The following is a 21,521-nucleotide window of genomic DNA, read 5'->3' as shown; positions in this document are numbered from 1 at the left end:
TCAACTGCGATGTTAAAAATAAACTGTTTATCTCCTAAAAGTTAACGAGTACAGTTCTTTGGAAAAAATATATAATTAAGATCTTGTGTTTAAACAGTAGTATTGGTTGTCGTCATTGTTGAAGGTCGAACCAAGACCTATTGTTACTAAGTTCTAATTTGTTAACTGTAAATTCAAAACAATGTTGCTAGTATCTTATTAATGCAGCTGGTTGAGTATCGCCTTAATAAGATTCTGCATTCTAATATCTGATGCATGTACATGTATGAAGGGTTTCCTGAAATTGCAATGGTAAATCACGCATTTTTTCCATTCACCAAAGATCGCAGTAATAAATGAACACAATAATGTTTGATTTATAGGCAATTGTCTCATTGGCAATCAAATAAGTTATTTTTATTTTGTTATTGTCTTAAGTTCTAAATGCTGGTGTAGTGTGGTTGTAGAAAAAATACGTTCCCTTGTCTCTGTTATAGGCCTTTATGTCTTTAAAAATTAAAGTATCGTCTATTGAGGATAGTAATGAGCTATTTCTTCATGTTATTATGTGTTCATAACTCTTTCCCACTGCTGATAGTTTAACTTAGATTTATTAAAGCTTATGCACTGTGTATATACCTTGTGTTTGTTAAGTATGCTTTTCTAATTAAAGTCGTTCTGTCGTTCTCTTTGTAATAATTTAAAACATAATTTCCAAATGCTCAATCTTCTTGTTTTCCTTTTCTTAAGTAAGTATTTTTCCCAGTTGTGTCATAGAGTTTGATGCCTCTGAAGTCATGTTAATAAACACAAATTCGCGTTGACTTTTTAACAAATATGCATGTGCCATGCCAACAATGACTAACCTTAATTTGATAATCTTATTTTTTATACCTATATGGAGCTATTTTCTTTTAGATCGATGGGTTAATCGTGTGAAGCATCATCCCGGACAATACCAAGATTCAATGACTTTTGCTTCAATATGTTTAAGGCATTTTTAGTGTCATTAATGAATAATAAATCAGACAGACAGACCATATTAAAACTTGAACGCATAAGAAAAGAATAATGGTCCATTAAAAAGAATGGATATCCTGCAAATCTTTGCAGATATTACTATTTTTGACGTTATATAAGTTAAATGCATACTTTGTGTTTTTTTAGTCGAATAATACACTGAGAGGAGGTCAGGAATGGTGAAATGAAAGACCGCATGAGGTGTGTAATACAACTAGAAAAACCTTATATATAACATACTATTGATAAACAAAGAGTGACTAGGAAAGCTGTTTGAAACTATGTTTTCAATGACATTACTTTAACCGCATACTCCTTAATTAGTTGGATAGTTGTAAAAAGTAACAGTTATGTATATAGTAAGTTTGTTTTACAACATTTAAGAACACACACTTATAATAATTATATTAAATCTTTGACAATCCAACAACTGGAAACAATTAATAAACAGCAAGTCCTTTTGAATACGCAATTGAAAGTTTCCTGAACAATTGACAAACTGTTTTGGATTAAACCATTGTAGATATCATATCCTCTCGGTTAGAATGAAAACGTCATTTACTAGTGAACATAGCTTAAACCCTTTTTATTGATATCATAAGTATTGCTACGTCGTTGAACGTAATCTATGTTAAACTGGTTAAATTTATTAGTCTTCCTTACTCAGAGGTAACTCCCTGCCTTGGTCATGCACACATACCAGCGCAAATTTAAACATTAAAAAGGAATGCAGGTCATACAGTATAACAAGCAGGTTTTTTTTCACTAAACTTCATGTTTAAAGTGGAAAAGTTGTAGTCGTTTAAGGTGTATGACCCCTTCTGTGGCTTGTCAGTTACGAAGTTTTCAAAGTGCAATATCATCAACACAGCAAAAGTATTGAATAATTGAAATTGACCATTTTGTAAATAAATCGATGGGTAATTTTGTGCTCTACTTTTATGGTTTAATTGAATTTCGTAGAAAAAGAGAATGAAAAAAAAGAAGATTTAAAAAAAAAAAACACCAAAGACTGTTATACGGAGATTTTGCTAATACAGTTTTAAACATTGATTACTCACTTTTTTTCCCTATGATCAACTAGCGTTTAATGTTTACAAAAAGTCCTAAACAACCTTTTAATTCCAATACACCTCTCGCTGAGTCACTAAAGTCGAGCGCACTCCAAAAGGTGTACTTGAATTGTTATATATTCATATTTGTTTAAAATTATATCTTAATTTATAAACTTGTGTTAAGTAAAGTATTGCTAGCACTGCATGTAATAATACTCTATCTATCAAGCATCTAATTGCCAAATATGAGAGTACAAGGGGGGAGGCTGTGGATTTTCTTTACACTTTCCATATTTTTAGCATTACATCAACACAAGGATTCATAATCCTAAAGAGTTCTAATGGGAAATTACATTGTCTATATTAACAAATTTCAGTCTAGGAGATTCTACAAAAATACATATTTGTATTGTTTTACTTAATATGTGGTTTGTAGATAGCTTTAAAAAAACGCATGCAGATTTTGGCAGAAGGGAAATAACTGCAGAACACAAACTTCAACGTTTTATCATAGATTTACAAATCAGTAAAAAAGGAATAACTGTATCTTGATGTTCAATGAAATTTAAAGATACCGATAAAACATTATCTAAGACCATTTTGTGATATTGTCATCCTAAGAGCTTGTGTTGAATAACCATCTGTTAAAAACGTACTACTATATACTGAAGCCTAATTCCGAATATGTATCAGCAAAGAAAATACAACTGAATAGATTATGCAGATTTTCCATTACCAGTACCATCTTAACATTTTAACAAATCTATCTATATCACATGACATAACGTTCTCTGTAAAACATTGTAATTTGATACGAGGATGTTCAATTCTATACTCCCTGAATGAAAACAAATCTTCAGTAATTAAAAATTTCTGTTGTCGTCGCATATTGGAACGACTTGAACCGTAAAATCATGATAACTTTAAAATACACTTACTATTAGATGTTACTTCATTGCTAAATGTTGATTGACTATATCGCTGCCAATAAATTAGAAAGTAGAAATGAGTAATATTTACAGGAAATAATAACGTAATGAAAGAGCACAAAACAGACCAATTTAACTTTTGGGTATTCAACGCCCTTTAAAATGAATACTTGTTCATCGTTATTGGATGCCACATTAAGCCCAAAAGCATACAACTGAACCTATGTTTGAAGGAAAAAAAAGAGTTAGGATGATTAGATATTCTGATTTGGGAGAAATGCAAAAATCTCGTTAGATTCAACATGTTTTGTGAGATTTTAACCTTCTTCGTATACCTTTAGCAATGCGGAAAACTTTTTAGTAACAAGTAGACCATGAGGCATTTCGAGCAATTTATTTGTTTAACAAAACAAAAAGGGTTCTTTTAACAACATTTGGTACCTGTGGTCCCGAAACAAAGATGACACAGATGATACCACATATTTTGATATGGCTTTTCATAACACTTTGCGAGCCATGCAAAATATCCACGAATACAATGTAGGGAAGCCGTGTTGTCTACAAATTGTAAAAAAAATCAATGGAATGGTCAAATCAAAATAGTTGCATTGTTAAGTATCACAATGTAGGCATCCGTGCAAAGCGTTTCATGTTGTTATAATATTAATAATATAAGATAATTTAGATCAAATTCAAAATATTGTTTTGTCAGTTGTCATAATTGTAACTGTTCACAAGCATTTTATTTATTAATATACTTCATTATATGTACTAACTAAAACCATACAAAATAAATCAACATCTCAAATTTCTTCAATGCAGAGTTAAAGAATGTACTATATTATACATTATAATGTATTTAAGTATATCAACTCACAATAAATTAAAATATTACAAATAATATTAGATATACACAATGATAAAGCATCAGTAAAAATGTTATTTAAAAAATAGTAATTAAGAACTCGGTTAGCTGCCAACGGCTGTTTTATCTACCTAATTTTTACCAGTATAGTCCTTTTCAATTGTAAAACATTGATCATGAGTTTTTCACTTTGATATCCAGAAATTATTAAAGATGTATAGATTATAACATGCCCTTTTCCATGTTGGCCCTGGTATCATCCCGAGACTTCCATATCGGCCTCTAGGCTTTAGACGAGGGCCGATATGGGTCGAGGGATGATACCAGGGCCAATATGGAAAAGACATGTTATAATCTTTTTATCACATATAAGGGAGGATTTTATATTTTGAGACTGTCTCATTTTCTCAAGAGTAGATTTTTTAAAGAAAATTGCAAAAAACTAAAATTTTACCTCAAAATTTTATAACTTTATCAATATTCAAAAACTTACCAATTTTTTCTTTATTCTTCTATATTTCTTCTTTCTGAACATTGATGAAAAAGAACAAAAGCTCAGGCAAAAATATCTCTGCACTTGTTTAACTATATATCAAGGACAAGAGATAATCCCAAATGAGCAATCATTTTTATTCTGCTGTGCAATCTTCATCAGTCCTGAAGCAAAAAATAAAATTTTAGCTTAAATCAGTAAGTAATGTAAAGGAGAGCTAAAATTTTAGCTGGTTCTTTTTCAGACCAAAAGCTAAAATTTTAGCATCCACAACTTAGATAAAATTTTAGCTTTGCAGAAAATTGATAAAATTTTAGCAAACATGTATACAAAGATAAAATTTTAGCATTTGAAAAAACATTATATTGCAAAGAAAAATAGACTTTAGCGTAGTTACATGTATTTTAACACCGCAGATGGCATAACCCCTGTTAACCTTAAGTTTAATTGATTGTTGGTTGTTTAATGTTCAGTGGCAACTAATTCATGCACTTTCAAGACAAGAACAAATAAATAGACAACAGGTAGGTCCTGTAATAGGACTTGATGAGGAGGAAATTTGGACTATCACCATGATCACTGGCTGGTAAATTGGATAGCCCATATGATCAGAAATTTGACCTTTCAAAAATCCACCTATGGACTGATCAGACATAAACAGTAATAAATGCTGAACAATTTCTCATGGTTATCATGGTTATTGGTAAAATACAAACAAGTGGTTATTAAAATATTTTACCTACCTACCTACCCTGTTTCAAAACTTAGGGTCGGAAAAGGGCAAACAAACAATATTTTAATTTAGGCCTCAATAGATGGTTTTCAAGTCAATTTAAGGTAGCAAATCTAATGACACAGCCAACTTTTGAGCAAAAGAACAGCATATAATCAGAACTTTCTGAGTGACGAGAGGTTAACTGGATGAGTCTTCACCATTTTCTGTTTTTTATTTCTGGTCCTTCATGGAGATTAACTGCACCAACTGTTTTAGGCATTTTGATTTTTCCAGTTACATTAACAGGTAAATCAAATCCTGATATTATCACACATTATTCTGTTTTATTTTCCTGTCGTTTACCAAAATCCATTTGGTCTATGGATTTATTAGGAATAAATTTTACCTTGCCGATGTTGTAGGCTTTCCTCAGTAGTATACCATCTTTTTCAACTCACAACTCATTAAAATCATTTATTCCTTCTAACTTGTGTGTAATCAGTTTGTGTTATGAGGTGTTGTTAGCACATTTAGAGACTTGACATCCAGCAACACCTGTAAACAGAAATAATAATGAGGGGAATTATAAACCGTTTCAAAGGTCATGTTTTCAACTTCAACAAAATGTGTGTACATTACAGCATAGATCAACATGATATTTTGAAGAAAAGAAAAACATTTTAAACTAGAGGCTCCAAGGAGCCTGTGTTGCTCACATGATATTTTTATTTACAATTGATGCATGGAATAATGCAACCTTTATACTTTTGCTCTAGTTTCAGAGATACATGTATGGAAAAGTCAAAAACTGCATTTTTTACCTATGTTCTATTTTTAGCCATGTCTGCCATGTTTTAGGCAGACAGGGTCACTGGACCACATTTTACATTTTAAAAAAAAATAAATACCATAATGTTTATTTGGGTCCAAGTACATTTAAATTTGTCTCAGTTGTTTCAGGAAAGATTTTTGAAAAAGATTGCAAAAATTTACGAAAAATTGTAAAATTTGACTTTAAAGTGCAATAACTCCTTATGAAGTCAATTGTCAATTTTGATCCTGTTCACTGATTTGTAGAGCTCACTTTGCTGAACGTTATTGCTGTTTACAGTTTATCTCTATCTATAACATTATTCAAACTAGAGGCTCTAAAAAGCCAGTGTCGCTCACCTTGGTCTATGTGAAGGAAGCAGATGGTTTCATGACAAAATTGTGTTTTGGTGATGGTGATGTGTTTGTACATCTAACTTTACTGAAAATTCTTGCTGCTTACAATTATCTCTATCTATAATGAACTTGTACCAGTAGTTTCAGTGGAAAATGTTAGTAAAAATTTACAAATTTTATGAAAATTGATAAAAATTGACTATAAAGGACAATAACTCCTTAGGGGGTCAATTGACCATTACAGTCATGTTGACTTATTTGTAAATCTTACTTTGCCGAACATGATTGCTGTTTACAGTTATTAATATCTCTATCTATAATAATATTCAAGATAATAACCAAAAAACAGCAAAATTTCCTTAAAATTACCAATTCAAAACAGGTTGTCTGATTCATCTGAAAATTTCAGGGCAGATAAATCATGACCTAATAAACAATTTTACCCCCATGTCAGATTTGCTCTAAATGCTTTGGTTTTTGAGTTACAAGCCAAAAACTGCATTTTACCCCTATCATCTATTTTTAGCCATGGCGGCCATCTTGGTTGGTTGGCCAAAATCCTGGACATACCCCCCATCCCCAAATTATCATTAAAGAAATATAGTAAGTGTAAGTAAAAAAAAATTGTGCAAGAAAAAATATTGAATCATAATTTCCTGTTGATATGCACATCTGCATAGTATGTCCTTATTATCTACAAAGTTTCATGAAGTTCTGTTGTGTAGTAACAGAGGAGTTGCAATGACACTTTTGCAGAAGTACATTAACACTTTCGCTACTGAATTTATTTTTTTCGCGGGATTTCCTGGCCGAAATATATTTGCACGAGCCATTTGCCTGACCGGGATTAATTTGACATGTGCTTCAGCAAAAACGACCTGGTAGTTTGGGTCATTGAAAACTCGGCAACCGTAGCGAGTTATGCGGTCAAATTTTGATAAAATGTAGATAAATATCATAGGTTGATCGTCCGTAACCTTTTCATAGAGTGAAAATTAGTTTACCTTAAAAACGTGTGTTGAAAACGTAGATTGATTGAGTCGGAAGATAATTTTTGTCATTGCCTACCGTCATGACCGTATATCACTTTCACTTCCATTCGGCAACATTTCTTAAGCACACGTGTGATTCGAAATTCTAATTCTATGAGCTACTGAATTATTTTCTTTCAAAACCTGTTTCCGTTTTCGTTTTCTTGGCAAAAATACTTGTAAATCGAGACTGTCGTTCACGTAGATTTTTGGCCGCCATTTGTTTACGGTTTCGAAAGAAGAAAGATAACTCGGGTTCGATAACGGACAATAACTCTTCCAGACGAGTTGTATAATACCCCCAGCGTTGATGTGCGATTACTGAACTAGTTAAAAATATTGTTTAACTGCAATAATAATCGATGGGACTTCTTTACTTTATGACTTAATCCCAGTAATGCCTTAATTCTTCCACATGTGAATGAGATAAAGCTTTCCAATAAATAAAAGTTAGTAAATAAACCCATTAAGTGATTTTTTTCAAAGTTCTAAATCCATGAAATTTCCAAAAAAAATGATTTGGGTCATGGTGGTTTTATAATATATAAAAAATATTTAAGCATAAATAAATGTACAAGAAATAAGCAAATATTCAGCTGTATAGATCTCAAGATAAAGAGCCTACTGAATTATTTATTTTTTTGAAAATTGTTGAAACTAAGTAGTCAAAATTAAGGATGTATAAGATAACATGAAATTGACAAATACATCAACTGATGTTTGTTAAAGCAGCACAAATAAATACCAAAAGCTGATAACTAATATTTTATAAATTTATTTTCATCATAGTTAAATTTATTAATCACATGCAGTAGAGGAAAAGGATAGAAAATATGCAGACAACTACTGGGTACTGTTTTATTTAAACTCATGGTATGTACACACAGATGCAAGTCGTTGAAAACAATTGCCAAAAGAGATTAAATTAATAAATCATGTACATGTTTTACTGCAAAATTCAGTTTTAAAATTCATTGATGGAAAGCAACATCAGGGAGCGGATATAGTTTGTAATAACATTTGGAAGCTATGAAATTTGTTTTAGTTTATATTGCTGTGTACTCATTGAAAAGGAGGATTCATATCATAAATTTTGATTTTGAAATTGAGTGAGGACAATGGAAACTGTTTTTTTTTTATTTCTGTTAATATTGTTGGGTTATTTAATGGAATGATTTGTCAAAAAGTGAATAAAAATTACTTGAGTGAGGTTGTTATTAGAATATAACCATTGTATTAAACCAGTCTATTAATTAATCTATTGCATCCAGCAGCAAGTGTTACTTACAATATAAGCCTATATATTAATGTGGTATGAAGATACCCTGCTTATCATGTGTGCTAGTCCCATTAACAGTGTAAATTTTTAAAGAAGCTGACTTACAAGGTGACAGCTACAAGACCCTGATGTGGTACATTATCCCATTTCAAATTTGATTACTTTTTTCTCTTACTTTTTACTACTACATGTATATGACTTGGCATCTGAGAGAAGAAGCAATTTATATACCATTTAAAGTCACTTTTTGAACACGAAAAAGATGTTTCCTAGTGTTAAAAATGGTTGCTTATATTGGCATTACAAATTGTAATAAACTTTAGGCACTGCTACACTGGTCATTCATCTTTTGTGTGTGCAACATGAGGGGGGAGTTCTTCCTCATAATTTCCAGAACAAAAAATTGAACCCCTATTGTTTTCAGAAACATACAGGAACAGTATTATTTTACAATAATAAATGATGCAATCTCAAGATTAATCAGAAGCAGCAGACAACACATTATGTTATTTCACTTTGGGGAAAAATCACTACCCTTCAGCAAATTTTTTTCCCCCCTTCCCAATTCTAAAAAAATAATTTTCCCTTCCCTTCCAAAACAATTTTTCTATTTCCACTTCCCTTCTTTTACAATATTTTTTTAAATGAGAAAGAAAACGATTTGTTAAAATAAAATAATCATCTTGGCATTTTTCAGTATTTTTTTTCTCTGTCAACAAAGAGACATATATAGTATACATGTCTCTGGTCAACATAATTTGTTTTTCAAAACAAAACAAAATCTAAAATTTTTGTATGCTGAACAAGACTTTTAAAAACCTCTGTCACAAGACGAGATACATCATGGAAAATAAATTTACATTCGATTAAAATACGAATAAGATTGCAGAATATTGTCTCATCTTTCGAAACCACTTTTATGTAAAATAATAAAGCTTTGAGATGTAACAACACGTGTTTTATGAACCACACTATTTATAGACTCAGCTGTCAATTTTGTCAATATCCGGTTCTATTTTAAATGAAATTGGACTTTCGTTTTGTCGACCGTAGTACATACTGCAGTACAGCCTTTCAATAAAAAGAAAGAAAACCCGTAGCACTACAGACTCATGACTCTGACTCAATCGGTAATGAAAGGTTGACTGTCAAACGGCAACGAGAAATAATAATTTACAGTCGTGCACCTGATGGCGACAATCAAAGTCTCGATTTCAGATTGTTTTACAAATATCCTTCTCACAACTCCAAAATATACGTACAATAACTACTTTTGTTCAAGTTAAGCCACTTTCATGACCGCAGGTCAAGTTTTCTAAATGTTTCAACTCGAAATGAAACTCTTGACCATGATTCCGCCATTTTGTTTTTCATGAGTTTTTTTTTCCCTCAACAATCTTTAAAAAAACATATTTCAACAGTGTTTTTACGCCCGATACTAAAATATCGAATGCATTTGATGTTTATCATAACATCCATGAAGCAACGGGGCCAAGAAACATGTTTAAACATTATTTTTACTGTTTGCACTGGGACCGTCTAAAAATAGAAATATTCGGCATCTACACCGGTGTGCCAAAAGGATACATTCGGCATGAAAGGGTTAAAGCAAATAAGTTCAAAGGGGAGTAACTCCTAGAAAAAAATTGAATCGTAATTTCCTGTTGATATGCACATCTACATAGTTTGTCCTTATTATCTACCAAGTATCATAAAATTCTGTTGTGGGGGTAGGTATAATAAGGAACAGACAGACAAACAGTCAAGCAGATGGATACACAGACCAGAAAAATTATCTTAATATAATATCACACATGGGGCTTCAAACAACATGCCATGGATCATTTTATCCAATGCTTTAATTTTTTCTGTTAAATATGGGTTATGTAACATGTGCATTGGCGGATCCAGGGGGGGGGGGTCTTGGGGTTGCAACCCCCCCTTTTTTTTTGGCCGATCAATGCATTTTAATGGGGATATATAGTTGAAACCCCCCTTTTTAAAATGGCTGGATCCGCCCCTGATGTGTATGTGAGCCTCAGTCTGTGACTCGTCTAACATTTTGTCATTATCATGTCAGATTTATTTGTGAAATGAAATTTACTAAAGAGAATCAGACTGTCTCTGAAATTGTGTATAGAACCAGATTTGCTTATTTTAACAGGTCACATTTAGATTACGGTGAGTTTGTGTTGTAATTATGTTTTCTGATTGAACAATGTACATTTTGTTAATTTACCTGTTCTAGAGTCAAGGACAGTTTTCATATCAGCTGCTGTTACAATGTTTTTTTTTCAACTTGCAACCCAACTTTTTATCTTTTTGCGCTTATTTGCCATCTTTGAATCACAATATGACTTTCCTGCATGGGCCTCAGAGTAGCAATATCCCTGTATATTGATCCCTATGAAATATAAGATATTCACTACTCTGCAATTTAAATATACACAAAATAACTAAAAAGTATTGTATAAAAGTTTTATCACATTAGATTAAGGCAAACTACAGAAATAGGAAGAAAACTAAAAAAAATAGCAATTCTACCATTTGTAAAGGGGCATAACTTTAGAACGACTAAAGTGACGCCCCCAAATATTCAAACTTGATTGTGTTTAGTGGTAATAAGCATTGTATAACAGTTTACTAACATTTGGTTAAGGCAATCTAAAGTTAACTATAGTTGTTAATTTCTGTGTCAATTTGGTCTCTTGTGGCGAGTTATCTCATTGGCAATCATACCACATCTTCTTTTCTGAATAAATAGTTAGAGTACAGACATACAGTGGATGTTGTTTGTTTACAGTCTGTGCCAAAAACTATTTGAATAACTAGCCCTATGGGGTAGTAAAAAAATAAAATACTAGCCTGAATTTATATGTACTGGACCGGATAAAATCTGTGTCCCCGGTGAGGATCACGAAGTGATCCGAACCAGCTAGGGAGGTTTGGGGGCATGCCCCCCCCCCCAAGAAAATTTTGGAATATTAGATGTAAAATCCTGCATTCTGAGGTTACATTTTTGTGTATAAATCTTGTCAAAAATGTAGAGTTTTTTCTCCATATTATATGAAAAATTCTACTTTCCTTCAATAAAAACCTTCTCAAAACTGTTGACAAAACTGACTCCATTCTTTGAATTGAAGACAAACATGTAAATGTAAATTAAATGTATACATGTAGATATAAACCCCTTGCCATCACATATTGTTTATTCAAATTTGACTTTGGAAAGTTAAAGAGATCACCCTTTCTGATGCAGACCAAAAATAGAAGAAAGCTTATATCAATTGATTATATATTTATTCTTCATAATTTTTCATGATTTTTTTCAATTTGCTGAACAACTCCTGTTCAGCAAGTTCATTTTCATCTTCACTTTTTTCACCAATGTCCTCATCCTCATCTGTACTGCAATCTTCTTCTTGGTTGATAACAATCATCAGAAAAAAATATATATTAAAACCTTGTAATATTAATCATTTCAATTTGATATGGATGTACATCATGGTTGAATACAAGTAAACTGCGAGCTACTGCTCACTGATGATACCCCGCCGCAAGTGGATAATATTAATAGTGTAAAAATATGCAAGTGTTCGGTAAACAGGAAGTTGTCGAGTGATGAATCTGAAAACGCATCACACGGTATAGCTGACTTATATTAATCCTGAAACCAAATTTCAGAAATCCTTGTATTGTATTTCCTGAGAAAAATGTGACGAAAATTTTCAACTTGGCTATCATGTGTAAAATCGTACAAGTGTTCGGTTAACAGGAAGTTGTCAAGTGATCAATCTGAAAACGCATCACACAGTATAGCTGACTTAGATAAACCCTGAAGCCAAATTACAGAAATCTTTGTATTGTAGTTCCTGAGAAAAATGTGACGAAAATTTTCAACTTGGCTATCATGTGTAAAATCATACAAGTGTTCGGTAAACAGGAAGTTGTCAAGTGATCAAGCTGAAAACGCATCACACAGTATAGCTGACTTAGATAAACCCTGAAGCCAAATTACAGAAATCCTTGTATTGTAGTTCCTGAGAAAAATGTGATGAAAATTTTCAACTTGGCTATCATGTGTAAAATCATACAAGTGTTTGGTAAACAGGAAGTTGTCAAGTGATCAATCTGAAAACGCATCACACGGTAAAGCTGACTTAGATAAACCCTGAAGCCAAATTTCAGAATTCCTTGTATTGTAGTTCCTGAGAAAAATGTGACGAAAATTTTCAACTTGGCTATCATGTGTAAAATCATACAAGTGTTCGGTAAACAGGAAGTTGTCAAGTGATCAATCTGAAAATGCATCACACGGTATAGCTGACTTAGATAAACCCTGAAACCAAATTTCAGAAATCCTTGTATTGTAGTTCCTGAGAAAAATGTGACGAAAGTTTCGTGGGACGGACGGACGGACTGATGGATGGACTGACGGACAGACAGCGGTAAAACAGTATACCCCCCCTTTTTTAAAGCGGGGGTCCTTTTTTAAAGCGGGGGTATAATTTAAAGCGGGAGTATAATAATTACAACAACTTTGGACTATAATAATTTGCATGATATATAGTAATTAGTTCTCTACAAAGAAAAATAATTTATGCTGTGTTGTGTATTAGAATTAAGATATTGCAGAAATTTATATCTTTGCTGGTTCTCATTCTTAAAAGTATTTATGTTTTTTTTTTAAATTACAAATATTTGAATGCTTTTATGAACTATGTGATGTATTTTAAATACAATAAATACCTAGATGTCTTGACCAGCAGCTGGTGTATCAATCTCATCATGACCAACCACAACAGTTTCTTGGTCGACTGTGTTTGTTTGGAGTGTCTCGGTTAATCGTGATGGTCTGGAATAGCCAACTCTCCTTCTTCTGTCTGAAGGGGTAATCTGAAACAGTACAAATTATTTAAAAAAAATAAACAGTGTTTGTCAGAAATTTTAATTAAGTTTACAATTATTCAGACTAATATGTAATCAAAGTGGAGCTTAAACTTATTAAAACTTTGTCTTGAAAGAGCTTAACAGCATGGGAGAAAATACATAAGACATTAAGTATGTGTTTTAAAAGGCATACAATGATACAGTGAACTGAGGACAGTAAGTATTGAAAATAAGTAAACAGGAATAAATTCAACTTTGAGCTAATATTATCCAATTTTTTCTGTCATGCAGACAAAAAAATAATTTTGAATGAACAATTACCATCCAGCTTTGGGTCAAACTGCTCAACATTATCAGTCTCAATTTCGACTTGGATCAAGTCCTTCAATGTGTCCGTCTTCAAATGACCCCGCCTCTTGCCTTTGCTGAGTTTGATTCTGCTGAATGTAGTTTCTTTATTGACACTTGTTGGTGGTAGACTGAGCAGAGCATCTATAACAAGCTTTATATTGTCAAGGCCATCCCTGAATGTTTCAAACACAGATCCCCATGTCAAGGCACCATCTATAAGTCTGTTACTGTACCTAAAAAATTAATACACAAAATTGTAAATATTCAATATCAGACATATATGGATATTTTATTTTTAAAAATATTAAGATGTTCAAGGCAAAAAATTGGAGTAAATGAATACAGAGTTAGGAGTTGTTTACCCTATAGGTAACATTAAGCTAAAATTAGGTTTTTATAGAATAGAGAATGGAAACATTGTGCCAAAAAGACAACAACCCAAACAATGAGCAGAAACATTAATTACCTTTGATATATTAAAGATTTCAAAATGGCCCACTCTGTGTTAACTTCCTCTATATCCATGCCTGACCTTATTAAGGTGGACTTGAGATTTTTCTTTACAAGATGAATCTCATGGTCCCCATACTCTTAAATGACAAAAAAACTTATTCATTAAACATGTTAAAAAATGAGAAACATATTTTTGCTTGCACCATAAAACACAATTTGCTTATAGACTGAGATATTGATGATTACAGGTATTTATTTAATTACTTTAATATTATAACCTGTACAATCAGAGACAGTTATGCTATGACATATATGCAATTACAAGATAACTTACTTGGTTTGCATATTTTTAGAACTTCTGTAGTTGCTTTGATCTGTGCATGTCCATTATACAATGTTAGGTTCTGTTTCTGCAGAATCAAGGATAGTCTGTTTAAAGGTGATATGATTTCCTAAATGAAATGCAATTAATTAAAATTCAATACATATATAAGTTTGTCATATACATGGAAATTTAAATATGCAGTTCATATTCACATTCATTATTTGTAAAGCAGTAATTACATTGTACATATAAGAGTAGTAACAATTGTCAAAAATCAAAACAGACATGTCAAGATAAAGAAAACCAAAAATCAATAAAGCAATCTTAAAAATATTTTGACTTCTAAATGTATGTTTTTAATAATGATTTAGTATTCTACATGTATACCTTTAAATTTAACATGAATGTGACAACCGCTACATCAGTTCGAATTTTGGCAAGTCCTTCAGCTTTTGGATTTTCATGTGAAGCACTTTCTAGGTGAGCTTTAAATCCCCTGTAACCTTTGATAATAACATTTATTGCTCTAAGCATGTGTGGCATCCAACGAGTTCCTCCTACACGGGTTGGAAGTATTTTCGTCATGTTAAGTGCACTGAAAGCTCGTTTTAAGGCTTTCTTCTGTTTGGGACCTCTGCGGTACAAGTAGTAAAGACCTGTAAAATAGTTATTTGAAAATTTGACTTAAGACATCTTCTGTAAGACTTTATGTAAATAAATTTACATGATTAATAAATAAGGGTACAATGTATGCCATGGTGTATATGTATAAATTTTTGACATTAAATTGCTATACATCAATGCATGACATACATTGCATATGCATACATGTAAAATATAATAAGCTAAATGCATTTGAATTGAATGAACTAGGACTTTTTAATCATGATAATTATTAATTGTTTTATTGCCAAACATAATAACTTACCAAGAAGAAGAGTTATGGTTTTATCATACAATTTAGATGACTTAATAGCATCCTTAAAGCTTAACTCAACTCTGTGAGCCAAGCAATGAGTAACAACTATTTCTGGGTTTTCTCTTTTCATCAAAGCAGCCACACCATTTCTTATACCTGAAAAAAATATGTCTTTAAAACAAACTATTTTTGTAACATTACATTGACATTGTACATTAAATTAATTTTAATCATATACTGTAAAAACGTTTTAATTCCTTTATCATGTTTAGAATTTTTTCAAATTCTATATGTTTACCACGGTCCATGTTTACTTTAAATCAATATGAAGGTCTAGATTGAGGTTCTTTCATTACACATGTTTCAGTATAATATTCTTTTAATTTTTTAGGTCATTTGTCTTTTCTTTATACCCATTATTTTGTATTCTTTATATTATATGAACATGATGAATGAAGAATTTCATGTTTATAAACTAGTACGTACATACACTGTCACACATATAGCTACAGAGAACATATACACATTTGCTACGCACCAAGCACATGTGAAAATAAATAACTAAATCTACACCTCATTATTTTATCTATATGGATAAGAAAATGTGGCATGAGTCAGAGTGTCAATGAGACAACTCTCAATCCAAGTCACAAATTGTAAAAGTAAACCATTATAAGTCATAGTACAGTCTACAACATGGATACCATTTTTTCTACTGTAAATATAAAAAAGAACATGCGGTATGATAGCCAATAGGACAACTATCTACAAAAGACCAAAATGACACTGACAGTCATTAACAACTATAGGACACCGTACAGCCTTCAACAATGAGCAAAGCCCATTCCAACCCCATCCACATTGTATATTACATAATAAATAAATTAAAAAATAAATTTACCTTGCATGTTTGATGCACCGTCTGAGCAAAAGCCAATAAGTTTACTCCACAGTTGGTTGGTATTGTCCTCTGAATTTTCAAAGCAAACAGCTTTCATGTAATTAAATATGTCCTGAGATCCTGCAGATTCAGCAGTACCCAAATCTAAAAACTTTTCAATTATCTTTCCATTTTGGGCACTTCTTACCCACAATGACTCATATTCATCCCCCATGAAGTCAGATGACCCATCACAGGTGAGGCTCAGAAATGGTGTTTTTTTCAAAAGGTCTCTGGTCTCATTTCTGGAAACACTGGCTATATTTTTGACAAATTCACAGGCCTTTTTGTCATTCAGGTAGCTATTGCCAACATCAAGACCTTTAGCTTGATCCAGTTTACATATAACATTATAAGTTTTAAAGCTTAGATGATGTTTAGCAACAGCATGGGCATTACGAAAGAGAATGCTAAGTCTGTCATATTCAGTTTGTTTTATAGAGTTAATGGCCTTTGCAGCCAGTGAATTCTGAGGAAGTGGCCTCTCGGCAACAGATGTTGCACTGATGTGAGGGGAACTGACTTCATGATTTTGGATGGTGTCAATCCTAAAATTCGTACACCCAGATAAGAATTTCCATCCCTTTCCCTGCTCCTTACAGTATGTACAATACATAACGGAATTCTCATTATCATACTTGAGCCAGGGACGACCGTCCATCCAATGGGTTTTGAACTCTCTGACGCGCTTGTCCTCGTATTTTTTCTTTGCTTCTGTAACTTGGTCGGAAGTGCGAGACAGTCTTTTTGGTGCCTTTCCAGGTCTCGCACTATCCGACCACCTCAACAATGAAGCCATGTAACGATGTAAAATTATGTGTGTACTTTTATCTTTCGATATGAAAACAAAACTGGCACCACTTCTTCATAAAATTAACGGTAACCAGTGACCAGTCACCGAGGTCGTCCTAATAACCAATCGTCTAAATACACAAGATGTCAAGCGGACAGTTACGAATTAATGTCTTCTGATGCAAAAATGAACATTTTTTTTTATTTTCTGTTATGATTATATTTTATTTAGTTTATGCAACACAAATTAATCAATAACTACCGAAATTTGAAATTTTGAAAACACGTGGTACTGACCGTTTTTGCGCTTTTTTTTTATTTATTTTGAACAATCGGTTATTAGGGAGACCGTAAAAACTGGTTTACGCTACTTTTGCAAGGAAGTGAGTATCAGTTTATTGATCTCGATGGCGTTGTATTGACACATTCGGCAGTTAACTTACGGTAACGATTAAAAAAGTGCACACAGATATGCACTAGACCGGTCGGACTATCGGCAGTGTACTTTTTACTAGTCCGAGCTTAATTAAAGTAGACACGGGCTTCGGGCTACCGCTTAACGTCGCAGACTGTGTTTATGTGTTACATATTTGTTTTTCTCTCATTATTGGTTCATTTATCAGGCTGTAAGTTTTCTCTTTTGAATTGATTTACCTTGCCATTTCCAGGCTTTTTATAGCTGACTGTGCGGTTTGGACTTTGCTCATTCTTGAAGGCTGTACTGTGACCTATAGTTGTTACTTTATGTGTCATTTGGTCCCTTGTGGAGAGTTGTCTTATTGGCAATCATACCACATCTTCTTTTTTTTATAAACAAGGGTTAAACTTAAAGCACCTCCACTATGGCCTGGGACATAAAATAAGTTTATGAGTATACATACATGTACGTAACATTTGTACATTTGTACATCTAGAATTATATCAAGGTTATAACAAAATGCACCCAAATTTTCTTTAGAAAAAGAGCAATAACCCTTCAAATGTTGTCTGATTAAATTTCTTGTTAGAAAGCTTTTGACATGGTGAACAATTTTACTACTTTAGTTTTCCCAAAACTATAATTATATTATTTTATAGATATAACTTAAATGATATCTCTAGGTTGTTTTTTCCAAAGCAATGTCTCAAGAAACATATGTGCTTTAATAGAAATAAAGATTATAGCTAATTTCCTAATGCATGAAGGGCAAGACTTTTTTTACTTTGTTTGTATATTGTACAATAGTAATTTAGATAACATCCAATTGCTTTTAACCATTATATTTACAGGTTTAGGTTTGCCTATATTTATTGTATGAAGATGTCAGTCTTACGTTGTACAAAGCTTGGGTAAACGTTTCAAAATCAAAATTCTACTCTACAAGAAATTAGCTGTAAGATGAACATTAAACTACTGTCACTTAGCATGCTTAGGGAAAACATAAAAAAAATCAATGAAGGATAATAAACTTAATTCAAATAGTTTGGGGTGGGGGTAAAAATTGCTGCAATTTTTCTTTAATTGAAATGATTTTATACTTTCCTGTGGTCAATCTATTTTTCCCAAATTAAGTTAAGAGGAGAGTAAGGGGGTCAGTGTTTATCCTACATTGAACTTTTGATTTCGACCCTAATCATGCTAATTCTCAATTGTTGTCTTCTGCTTTTACCATATAAAATTGAGAAAGGAAATGGTGAATATATCAAAGCGACGACCACCCGACCATAGAGCAGACAACAGCTGAAGGTAACCAATGTGTATTCAATGTAGCGAGAATTCCCGCACCCGTAGGTGTCCTTCAGCTGGCCCCTAAAAATATGCATACTAGTACAGTGATAATGGATGTTCGAATTATACACAAGAAACTAAAATTTTAAATCATATATTTACTTAGCACAATTTTTTCTGTAATATACATTGTATGTTACCTGTTCTTTTACTTCTCTTACTTCTTGTAAGCATAACCAGATATGTCCACAGTGGTACATGTAGCATGCTGCATTATCTGATAGAAGAACAACGTCTTACTTTAAAGAAGTTGATATTTATAGTCATTATAATATTCTCAAGAAGTGAAGCCACACACGACCAATCCTGTTTCACAGATTCTAAAACATGGGTGAAAATTGTATGCTGAAAAAGAAATGCACAAGACAATTTTTATAGATGTAAATTGATACTGAATTCATTCCAAATAAAAGACTACATGTACATTTATTTATTTTCATTTCATAAGAATCTATTCCATTAGAATCTTAAATCAAGGAATTTTTTGTTTTTTATAGTTAGTGTGATACATGTACATTTAAGAACACAATGAAAAATAATATAAAGTTCCAATTGATCATGTTTTATATATATATAAAAAAATTGCTAAACAGTTTCAAACTCAGAACAACCTTATACATGATTTACAAATAAGCATATTTTGGTTTTCCCGTTTGAATGATTTTACACTAGTAATTTTGGGGCCCTTCATAGCTTGTTATTCGTTGTGAGCCAAGGCTCTTTGTTGAAGACTCCAGTTGGTATTACTTATTGTGCAAACAGATTGTGGGGACAGAGACAGCATATTGATTTACCTGAAAAAAACACATCTCAGTGATATCATAATCAACTCTCCTTCATTGGCAGTGTCCACGGCTGGTTCGTGGATAGTCTGGCAACCTCCATGCAGTCTGAGGTCTGTCAATGCCGCGGCGTTATGTCTTCATTACATTCAGCGAGCTTTCGAACACTTTTATCCTGATTACATACAGGATTAAATCCCACATGAATGGGTTAAGACAGACTTATACTGCCCTTCATGTCTGGAGGGACCATCTCGTCTGCCATTTGTTATTGTTGTTGTGCAGACTACGCGCCTTTTTTTAAAAAGAGGTAACCAAGCAAGGGAGATAAACAATACGGTGAATAACGCGTTTCGATGACTTTACTTTAGTGAATAACATTTTTCAAATAAAAATTTCCAAACTTTTTATTCATTGAAAGAGAAGATATGTATCAACTGATTACAAATATAAAAAAAAATGTGTGCTAGGCATCTGCTGTTTACAGAAAATCAAATATATTGATGTTGACCTACTTCATGTACTTTCAATGCCATTACACTGTTGTATATATGCGGACGGCGAATGCATTCAACCTATTTTTTTCAAGACAAATATGGCATACATCGATGTAATACTATGGTTTTGTCACTTTTATAAATGATTACAAAGTTCCCAAAATTTCACCATATTCCGTGTTTATGGACTTATCAGTTTTTATTTGATTTGCCTCTTACACGGACCTGTACTTAAAAGGTCGTATTACCTCTCTAAAGAACAGCTTGCAGTCTTCAATCCTATTAATGGTCAAAAAAAGGATAAATTTTGTAATTTAGCCACTTTGGTAAATGTATACACAGATAAAGTCAGACGGAAGTAACTATTTTTGCGCCAGTTTTTGGGTTACACTAATGTCCTGACAATGTCCTGACAATGACCTGACAATGTCCTGACAGAAATGAAAATGCTTAATTCTTTTTTATTATTTGAAGGATTTACTTGAAATTTGGAATCAAGCAAGATGAGAACTTATATTTTATAAATAAAATTTTAAAAAAATAAAAAAATATTTTTAAGAGTTAGAAAACTTGACCTGACCAACTTGACTTTGAAACTACTAATGTCCTGACCGATATGAAACGGCTAAAAAATGTTTTATTATTGACAGGATAGACTTCAAATTCGATACCAAGGAAGATTAAAACATTTAATACAAAAATATAAGAAAAAATAAGAAAAAAAATATTTTCAAGAGTTAGAAAACTTGACCTGACCAACTACGTACTCCCGTGACTAATGTCCTGACCGATGTAAAATGCTAATAACTTTTTTGTTCTTTGAAGGTTCGACTTCAAATTTGAGGTCAAGGGAGATTCTAACATTGAATACAGAGATATAAGAAAAAATATTAAAAAAACTAATTTTAAGTGTTAGAAAACTTGACCTGACCAACGTCGACTCTGCATGTCCTGATCAATGTAGAAAATGTTAATAACTTTTTGTTATTGAAAGAATTGACTTAATTTTTTAAATGTTAGAAAACTTGACCTGACCTACTTGATCTTTATATCATGAAAAAGTGTGAGGTAAATTAATTTGTTTTTTTAGTATCTCAGATCCGTTAAAATTATAAAAAAAACATTACCCCCTACTTTTGCAAAATACTCCTTGAAGAATAAATACCAACAAAGGAAAAAAAACAACTACCAGAAGAGAAAGAAAATGTAGTGCTCCTTAACATCCCAATCCTTTTTCGTCGTCTGTAGCATGCTGATGCAGCCTACGTTTT

At 32.3% G+C, this 21,521-nt stretch overlaps 1 protein-coding gene across 8 annotated transcripts; it reads right to left on the bottom strand.

Moving 5' to 3' along the window:
• Positions 1 to 4,752: 4,752 nt before the first annotated feature.
• On the bottom strand, positions 4,753 to 20,592 carry LOC143055688 (zinc finger protein 862-like). Of its 8 annotated transcripts, none has more exons than XM_076228846.1 (9): positions 20,499 to 20,592; positions 19,112 to 19,316; positions 16,373 to 16,441; positions 15,481 to 15,627; positions 14,940 to 15,208; positions 14,562 to 14,679; positions 14,241 to 14,364; positions 13,745 to 14,007; positions 10,968 to 13,429 (listed from the first exon to the last, which is right to left on the bottom strand). In XM_076228846.1, exons 2-9 carry the CDS (start codon positions 19,176 to 19,178, stop codon positions 13,320 to 13,322), a joined length of 1,167 nt encoding a protein of 388 aa, XP_076084961.1. In that variant the 5' UTR covers positions 19,179 to 19,316; positions 20,499 to 20,592; the 3' UTR covers positions 10,968 to 13,319. The 8 variants fall into 8 exon arrangements, 7 of the variants coding, with proteins under 7 accessions (XP_076084961.1, XP_076084959.1, XP_076084962.1 ...); XM_076228844.1 differs by lacking the exon at positions 20,499 to 20,592 and adding an exon at positions 19,766 to 20,486; XM_076228847.1 differs by lacking the exons at positions 16,373 to 16,441; positions 20,499 to 20,592 and adding an exon at positions 19,766 to 20,486.
• Positions 20,593 to 21,521: the final 929 nt, after the last annotated feature.

The sequence above is a fragment of the Mytilus galloprovincialis genome, chromosome 12, assembly GCF_965363235.1.
Source record: "Mytilus galloprovincialis chromosome 12, xbMytGall1.hap1.1, whole genome shotgun sequence".
NCBI classification, from domain to species: Eukaryota; Metazoa; Mollusca; class Bivalvia; order Mytilida; family Mytilidae; genus Mytilus; species Mytilus galloprovincialis.
This window is presented reverse-complemented; position numbering and strand designations above follow the sequence as displayed.